The sequence below is a fragment of the Homalodisca vitripennis genome, chromosome 5 (assembly GCF_021130785.1).
Source record: "Homalodisca vitripennis isolate AUS2020 chromosome 5, UT_GWSS_2.1, whole genome shotgun sequence".
Taxonomy (NCBI): Eukaryota; Metazoa; Arthropoda; class Insecta; order Hemiptera; family Cicadellidae; genus Homalodisca; species Homalodisca vitripennis.
The window spans coordinates 87053727-87063663 of record NC_060211.1 but is presented as its reverse complement, the minus strand read 5'-3'; the positions used below and the strand labels follow the sequence as shown (position 1 = coordinate 87063663).

At 37.0% G+C, this 9937-nt stretch overlaps 1 protein-coding gene across 10 annotated transcripts in view; it reads right to left on the bottom strand.

Annotated features, from left to right (window-relative positions):
• Positions 1-487: 487 nt before the first annotated feature.
• LOC124362470 (protein mono-ADP-ribosyltransferase PARP11-like) overlaps positions 488-9937 on the bottom strand; it is a 35586-nt gene continuing 26136 nt past the window's right edge. For 8 of the 10 annotated variants that reach the window (XR_006922465.1, XR_006922459.1, XR_006922462.1 and 5 more), the window contains 2 exons: positions 678-1061; positions 488-533 (listed from right to left, as the gene is read on the bottom strand). Coding sequence is in view for 1 of the 10 variants with exons in the window: in XM_046817001.1 (XP_046672957.1) it covers positions 787-1061 (275 nt within the window). In the remaining 9 variants the exon portion in view is untranslated. Of the gene's footprint in view, positions 1062-2370; positions 2589-9937 lie in introns of all 10 variants that reach the window. The other 2 variants (XR_006922467.1, XM_046817001.1) reach the window with 2 other exon arrangements.

The window sequence follows — 9937 nt, the reverse complement described above, 5'->3', positions numbered from 1 at the left end:
ATGTCATTAATAAACAGATTAAAGAGCAGAAGACCTAAATGTGATTCATGGGAAACACCTGACAAGACTGAGAAAGGTTTTGAGAAGCCTCCATCACATTTAACAATCAAGTTTCTGTTACGAAGATAGCTATCCAACCAGGAGAGCATAGAACACTGAACACCAAAACACAAATAAGCTTTTAAGGGAGAACCACATATATTTTTGGCTTAGGACCCAACAAGTTAAAACTATCACTAGCGTACTAGACTGAAAAGCACAGATTTAAACTTCAATTAAGAAAAGTAAGCCGTGTAAAATAATTAGGGTTTGCTCTTCACGTGGTCCTGCCTTTACCTGTTGAAATGAAGACGTTATTAATTACTGTCCTTTAGTATTTTAGTGTCTTGTACTATTATAAAATTTAAGCTACCAGACGACTACGGTCACTTCCTTTGTGATTTGTGGAAATAAAACTCTAAATGGTAAAGGTATGAAATAAAACAACTTTATACTTTATTCATGTAATAAAAAGCAAGCTCAAAATTCAAAACCAAATTGTACACAATCAATCGTATTGAAACAAAAACACTCATACATTAATTTTCTAAAGCATATCTAACCCCAATTAATTTAATAAGAGTGTATTTTTAAGTTCTGTTATGATTATTTAATATAAAAAGGAAATGAAACAAAACCACATGTGTTTAGATTATTCTTACATTAATGCTGCCTTAATGATAAAAATTATATGACCACATCCATGAAGTGTAGAATATTTTTGGCATAATCATAAAAATTAGCATCTTAATAGTAATAATCATCGTAATCAAAGCCATTATAATAATCATCGTCAACATTATAGTCAAATACTGCATGAGTGTTTTTATATTTAGCTGTAAATCCTCCAATTTTGTAGTATGCCACGTATGTAGGAAGAGTTTCATTGTCACAAAACTTGACATAGACTTTGCCATTGCCAGTTGTAGTATCATAGTTGTTCTGAGGAATTTTAAGATTCTTGCGTCCTCCGATTTGTTTTGACACCAACACCTTAGTAATAATAATTGCTCGACAACTTCCTGAAAGCAAATATATTTTTACATAAATCTAATTCAAAATTTGTAAGGAACCTGTTAACAGAAAGAATGTTACAGAGTTCACAAAAGAAAAATATGGAATTCTCTTCAATTTATTAGAATGATAATGCCAAATATTTAAGGGAAATGTTTAATAATAGATACAACCTGTTACTCACATTATGATTGATTATTTTTTAACTTTTTATAATAAGCATCTATAAAATGTGTTGACCTATTAATGAGATTAAGTTTAACAATAGTGACAGTATTAACATGATGACTGTGGAGGACGCCTTACAGTGCTCATTCAGATTGACATGTACCACAAGGCTTGGCCTTGGACCAGTTCTATTCATATCGTTCATAAACAGGCCCGTGCTGGGTAGGTCGAAAGGGCGGGGGACAGGGGTGGTGAGGGCGCCAACCAAATGGGACACCGGGGGTCTGGGGGGTATGGAAAACCCCTCATGGTTGGGGGGGGGTCCGGGGGTTCTCCCCCGGGAATTGTTGAAAAAATAAACACCTAAAAACGTGTTTTTAAGCTAAATGAAGCACATTTTTCTTCAAGCAATAACGAAGAAAATTTACACTTTAGCAAAGACCTGTTCATTGTAAAAATATTACAAATAATGTACACAAATCAAAGATACAAAAAGATTTAGTAAACCACTTAAATCTGCGTTTTTTACCTTATTTGACACTTACAAATTGTAATGAACAAACATTGCTTATTTTTGTGAATTATCAATTTAAAAAATAAGAATAAAATCAATAAATTTGAACGTATATACCTCGAAAAAGGAAAATAAATAAATGGTAGTTAGTTGCAAACACTTTGAACTAATTAAGTTGTTTATGTTTTCAAGTATCTCCTCTTTCCTACCCTCCCCCAACACGACTGCGTTATAGAATCGCCCACTGCCACTGCGCAAATGTGTAGACCCGCTCAGTCAGCAATTCGGCAAGGCTTACATGTTACATTTCTAGGAGGAAGTGTTTATTTCTAAAACTTCGATCTTTTTATAACAGACAATATTCGAATCAACTCTTAATTGAATTTAGTGATACTGATAATAAGTCAGGATGTCACGAGGTTAAGCCTATAGTAAAACATCACTTTAAACAGCTCTAACTGAGTCCTAATTATAAGATGTGTTTAACTGCAAACAGACAACCTTTTCTCACGAACGAGACTTTAGCCGAAACGAAAACAAAATATAGCTATCTGACATAAACCTATCGCTGGGTAGGTATAGTTTATTTTTGCGTGCAATTTCACATTAAACAAATAAGTTAAAAGTTTACTAACCTTAATTTAACAAAACTGCGACAGCATAAATCGATGAAATTCATACCACAAGAGACACACCACACAAACTCACTATCAACAAGAATCATGAATCACTGAGCAGAAGCAAAAGCAGACGACATCAGTTAGTCACCGCCCTCGCCGTCGTCGCGCCGGCGCCCTACGCGCGCCTTGCAGCAGGTTGTTGTGCGTAATGCCGGCAGGTGTGCCAATCCTCTCTTCACATGGAAAATATTTTTTGCGATTACTAGATTACAAGGGCGTCGACATAGTTTTCTGTTAGTTATTAAATAACATAATTAAACATCTTTTAAGACTCCAGTATCTCGCAATAGGAAATATTACGAACGTTGTATAAGTTTAAAATTAATTATAATACAAAATCGTAATTTTTCGTCTAGTTTCAAGAGGGCGCCGGTTTACCTTTAAAACGAGGGCGCAGGGGGACACGTCCCCCTGCTGGGCCAGCACGGGCCTGTTCATAAACGACTTCCCAGAACATCTAGGAGAATATTGTACAATGCTGATTTACGCAGATGACACGTGCTACTCACAGCTAACAAGGATACAAAGCAACTAGAAATAGACTTGTTCATTACCTTCAGTTTGGCCCAAGAATATTCACTTAAAAATTATATTGTTCTTAATGAGAATGAAACAAAACAAATATCATTTGGCAGTAAAAAACTCTTATACGTGAACTACCAGGCCTCCAAGCAGCTGACGATGTTAAACATCTAGGCATAACCCTTGATGAGAGCCTGAGCTGGAAAAGTCACCTAGACAACATAAGCCTTAAACTTAGCTCTACTCTATTCACAGTGAAAAGAACTAAACAGACCAGTGGTCCTGAAGTCACGAAAATTTCATACAATGCACTCTTTGTCTTTGTAGAAATGAAGTTTCACACAAAATTCTTGAGATATCTTACCACATGATTCATTCAAATTGTTGTTCATAAGAAAGGTTTCATAGCAGTGTTAAAATAATAAAAGTTCTCGTGAGTTCGGGAGGGTACTACAAAGTAGTGCTCTGAATCTCATCACCGACTTTGCACACTGACCTTCCACTCTATTATTCTTTTCCTTATTATACGAAAATATGTCACATGTTAAAATCATATGAGGTTGTACTCAGTTTGTTTACAAACTTATTTATTCTGCTGTTTCCCCTTGCCACATGGCTACTCATAACACCAATGTAAAAATATTTGTGAATACTCAGCCCCCATGGAGTGAAGAAATGCACCATCATCAAACTCAGTATTTCTAATATTCATTTTCGAGATATCGTCTGGACAGACTGACAGAAATGAAATATTTCCAGCCCCATAAGTGATATGCTTCATTGACGCTCAGCCAATTTATTACTCACATGGAATGTACAATAATTATGAACATGCTGAATATCTCGTCCTTTTGTTCAGGAAATCATAGGATAAAGGTGATAGATGTTAGAGAAATCGATGCTGCTAAAGAGACGGGAAGGTCACTGCAGAGCATTCTCTTCTCAAGAATATGTAGACACTGAGACACAAACAACCCCTACACCTGATCAGCCTCCAACAAATGCTCCACATACTGGCACACTATTTAGTTCCTCTGCTCTTTTGCTGGACATAGCATAATTAAAAAACAGACAGGAGCAACTGGAACTTATGGTCAAGGAATGTACTGGAAAAATCCTTGACCAAAGCCAGGCAGCAACTTTGGCAAACAACAAATTTAGAGAAGCTTCTCCTACTTTAGAGCGTGTCCAGATCACACCCTCTAGAAGCCTTACTACCACCAACAAAAAGAATAAACCCAAATTAATAAAGGGGAAAAATCCATTTAGTGTGTCACTGCAAGTTGCAAAAAGTAAAATTAACCATCAAAAACAACATCATTCTAAAATAGAACCTAACCATAAAAGGAAGCAGCCGCCTCCTTTGAAGTTGGGATCACTTCACCCCCCTGAAAATTCAAAACCAAGACCACCAAGACCACACAAGGAAACTTATAGAGGAGTTCTTTGACAAAAATATGGACTATTATAAGCAAATTATCACCAGTAACCACCAAAGCAAAGACAATTACAGATTTTAATAGCAATGACGAAGAAGAGACTCCTTTTTTAGAATCGAACTTTTAAAGGAAAGGGAGACAAAAAACTCAATAAAAGGAAAACTTGCAGTCCTGCACCAAAATATAAGAGGGCTAGTAAATAAATCAAATCGCCTCCTTCACTTAGCTGAGTTGAAAAAGCCTGATGTCATCATCTTAACAGAGCATGGCCTCAGACAAAATCAGATAGAGTCCATACAATGGCTACCCGGCTATATCCTAGTTACCCACTACAGCCGTGCTAACCACAGGCTTGGAGGAGTAGCTATTTTTGTAGACAATGCACTCCAAAATCACGTTGAAGAAATTGATGTGTCTCAATACTGCCAAGAACTTGTATGAGAGGTCGTACTTATGAAGATCAATCTCAACAATTATATTACTTATATTATGGGTACGTACAGATCGCCAGACAGTAATCTGGATGTTGCAATGGCTACATTATCTCATCTAATAGACGACAAAGAAATTGAGATCAAACCTCTTTTAATAATGGGTGATATAAATGTTGACATACTCAACCCAGACAGAAATACTACAAAATTAAATGAAATGCTTGCTTACCACAATGTTCAGAGAGTCAACTTGACAGTTACAAGAATCACTCCTACATCGAAGTCATCTATAGACTGGATTGTATCAAATGGCACCACTGATGCACTTGACACAACAGTTTTTCATACTGGGCTCTCTGACCACACTGCCCAGATGTGCACTATTACCAACCTGAAGAGAACAAGTTTGCCTAAATCAGTGCATTGAGCTATTGGGAGTAGAAACTTACATGAACTGAAAGGTTTGCTAACAAACGAAAAATGGGAAACTGTGTATACTTCTTTGAACTTAGAAGAAGCCTACAACAACTTTAGAAAGCTAGTGACAGCTGCCCTAGATGCTGCATGTCCCCTTATGACAGCTGGTAGCAAAAAGAGAACACTAAAGCACTTCGCTGATGCAGAAGCACTAGTGCTCAAGAATGAATTCCTAACTCACCTTAACGAGTATGAAACTACAGGAAATCTTGAGGATAAAAACAAAGCAATGGATCTCAAAAAAACCTATGACCAAAAACTGAAAACTCTGAGAAGCCAAGCTATTGCTGGTAAAATTTCCAACTCAGAAAACAAATCTAAAACAATCTGGGAAACAATAAATACTGTCCGATCAAGAAAACAAAACTGCTCACCTGAACTAAAACTAACCATTGATGGAAAGCTTATTGAAGATACATCTATCTGAACAATTAAATAACTACTTTGCCAACATGGCAAAAAACACAATTAACCTTAATGAAAACTCTCATAGAAAACCAGTCGAACCAGCTGAACGCATAGGCACTCAAATTAATGAACTAATGAAGTTCATTAAGACCCACAACTCAAGAGGAATTAAGATTAATTATTAAAAACTTTAAATAAAAAAACTCAGCTGGTATTGATGACATATCCACAAAAATACTAAAGCACTGTGCAGAAGAACTTATCTACCCCCTTACTGATATCTTCAATAAATCTTTCAACGAAGGACACTTTCCCTCAGCACTGAAAATATCAAAAATCTATCCTAAATTTAAGACTGGCAGTAAATCAGAATTAAGTAATTACAGACCCATTTCATTACTACCAACTGTCTCAAAACTTTGTGAGAAAATTGTTCACGTCAGGCTATTAGAACATTGCAGGTTGAACAACCTGTTAAGCAGCTCTCAGCATGGCTTCGTCAATGGCAAGTCAACAACTACAGCAATGATTAGCTTGATAGAATCAGTGACCGACAGCATAGAAAAGGGCAACCTGACTACAGCTATCTTCTTGGATTTGAGCAAGGCTTTCGACTGCCTGGGTCATGACCTCATACAGAAGAAACTAAAAGCACTTGGTGTAACGGAAACAGCTCTGAAATGGTTCGAAAGCTACCTCAAAGACAGAAGTCAAATAGTCGAACTAAAATCTACTGAAAAAAGGTTGACTAAAGCATTCCGATCACAACCCCGTCCTATACATAGAGAGGTGTGCCACAGGGATCCGTGCTGGGTCCAGTGCTTTTTATTCTTTTTACTAATGACCTTCCAGAATACTTACATGAATATGCTAAAACTTTGATGTACGCTGACGATACAACCTTAATCCTTGACAACAATACACCTGAAAACCTTAGTGTAAATGCTTTTATTGCGGTCAACATGGCATATCAATATTGTGATGGAAATGACTTCGTGGTTAACCCCTCTAAAACTACCCAACTTGCCACCCCTCCTCGCGGGTTAGCAATATTGTCGGCCCTCGCTCAGTGGAGAAGGGCGTGAGTATTGGTAGAGCGCCAGGACAAACCAAGTTCTTGCGCAGTGACAGAGGACTACTAAGATTGACGGATACCCAGATGGTTACGTTTGCTCGGTAATAAGGGCGCCACCTTGTTGATGGGGTGTGATAGTCGCAGGTCTCCAACAAGGAACAGTTTCCTGCCCTCAGGTATGCTCAATCGAGACCACTAACATGCACGCAAGAACTATTAGGTTTACGACACTAAGCCTTAGGTACTTAAAATTAGCCACAGATTTCGGTTGATTATTTTCTAATAGTAAGTTGCAAGGTCTCTAATTAAATATTCAGGCAATTAGAAATTAAAACCAATATTTCACGTATTTCATTCTGTATTGCCTATTTCTCTCACAGTGCTAAGGTCTTAAACTAAATAAACAAATATATATTTAACTTAACTTAAACTTAACTCGTTGGCCAATTGAAATAAAAATTACGAAAAAAAATTATTACGGTAGGAGCGCTCCGATTACTAATACAAAAATTACAGTGGCCCAAAATCATGATGACCATATTCCTGAACTACAAAATTACAAAACAATAATTCACATGAATACATAATGGCTAGACATTAAATTAAAGTTTGAGTCCCATTTGTCCAAGTTCGAAACTGGATCCACCCTGATGCAGTTATTCAGGCCTAGTCCCGATAGGTAGAGGCTCCACAATGACATTGACGGAGTTAGTCCGACCTCCCAGGGGAGCACGATGGAATAAGTAGTGTAAAGTCTACTCACCAACTGGGCGACCCCAAAACACACACACGAGCCGTCAATTGTATCGTCCGTTGCAATCCAATATTGAAACTTTAATTTCATAAAGTCAGTTTTATTCATTTTCTGCCGCTCATTGAAATCAGTAAACACTACTTATTCTAAATCATGGAAACAATGTCAATCTTAACTTTAAAAGAAACCAGCTGACTAAAACAGCAACATCTGTCACTATTGTTGGTGTGTATAAAACATACTCGTATTTAGCTTACAGCGGGCCAGTAAAATGTAAAGAAACGTTTAATGTATAAACATAAGTACATTAAAAAGCGCAGAATCTGCCAATTACAATGATATACAATATTGGTTTTAAACACAAAGCATAATTATTCTGACACAGAAAAAAATTAATTAGTTTGTTCTTACTTAAACTAATTAATTACAATAATTATAGTAAAGTGTATTGAAGTATTAACATAATGCATTAATGTATGCACTTTCACGGCAATGGTAGGTATAAATTTCATGACAACTGCCTTTACATTATTCTGAGTAAAACTAAATAATATACAAACATTAGGACATAAAGTTACCGATTCAATTATTTATAGAACAGTTAACAAGTTTAGTAAGGAAATTTAAGAGAGACGATGCAAATTGTTACGAGATTAATATCTCGGCCTAATTATGTTACAATTTACAGAAACAATTTGTGGTTACAGTATTTGACACTATGAACACTTATTTACAACTATTTTATCTCCGTGAACTATTAAAAGACTAGATTAGTATTAATTTATTACAGATAACGTATTAATTTTCCTACGTTTATCGACAGGACTTGACAATCTTACTACGAGGCCCCAAGGCTTAGTTTACCATAGATATTTAATTCTGTAAAGACAAAATTATTATACTGAAATTTTACTAACTGACATACGCAAGCGACAAAATATCAATGGCAAGGTAATGGCTCAGCTTAGCCTAACTCCTTTATTTGAACAGCTGATTGGCGTCTAATCAGTGACCGTTCTGTTATTGCAGCAACAATGAATGCGCGCTTCTTCATTTGGATGTAAAAATTTCGTTATGTAGAGTGATCAGTTCTACATAACAATTGCTCAGGTAAAACAGAAAAGTACACGTCACAAACACCCCCCATCCGGCAGAAAATTTCCCAAATTTTTCTTCACTGCCGAAATTTCTTAAAGTCCGACACATGCCACTGGCCTATCTTCTTGCCGTCCATGTCCGCCAGCTTAATAGATCAGAGGAGATACCTGTTCAACTATTACGTAGGGTCCAACATAGCGTGGTGCTAGTTTGGCTGCAAAGTAGTTAGTAGCATCAGACTGTACAAAGTTTCTTTTTCAAGACGACGTCTCCCACTCTATAAGTCACAGGTCGTCTGCGCAGGTTATAGCGTTTAGCATTTTTTTTCATGGGCTGTTTTCAGTCTCTCTGAAACCTCTTGGAATATGTCCTTAAGCTCTCGTAGTTTCTCACTAAAGGGACCACACAATCCTCAGTAGAGGGTACACCCGAACCATCGTTAAGAACTTCATATCGTCTTCCCGACGTAGCGAGTTCTCGCCCAAAGTTCAAAAACGCGGGTGAATGCTGTGTCACCTCATGATGCGCGGTGCGGAGTGCAACAAAAAAGTACACGTCACAAACTAGGGTTTGGGAGAAGAACAGAACAAATTAATTGCACACCAGAAGTTAACTTGGTTGAACAAACCAAATTCCACGGAATTACAATTGACTCAAGCTTATCCTGGACACCCCATATTGACCAGCTATGCAATATACTAAACTCAAGCCTATATGCACTCAAACAGGTTAAAGAAATTGGTGATCTGACTACAGCACGTACTGCCTATTTTGCTCTATTTGAGGCACATGTAAGATACGGTCTAGCTGTATGGGGAGGGACATCAAATGCTAACATGACCAGAATTCTAATCCTTCAAAAAAAGGCAATAAGAATACTTGCAAACCTTCATTTCCGGGAAAGCTGCAGAGAGGTCTTTGCAACATTAAAGATCTTGACCGTGACCGCTCTCTACATACAAGAAAGTTATTTTATATGTTGATAGAGAAAACCTATCAAGGCTTGAAGACCTGCACTACTACAACACCTGCAACTCAACTATGTATCCACTGCCCATTCACCACTTAGCACAGTATGAAAAAAAACCATCCTACATAGGAAGAAAGCTGAGCAACTGTCTACCGATAGAAATAAGAACGAAGAAGGGGAAACAGCTAAAGACTGAACTCCATAAACTGCTCTCACACCAGGCCATCTACACAATTGAAGAATTTTACCAAATGACCAATCATGGACATTAATATTCTACTCTAAATGTTTTATGTCACCAATTAGGTTTATTCATTTTTGACACTATCTCTGTACTTGATATAT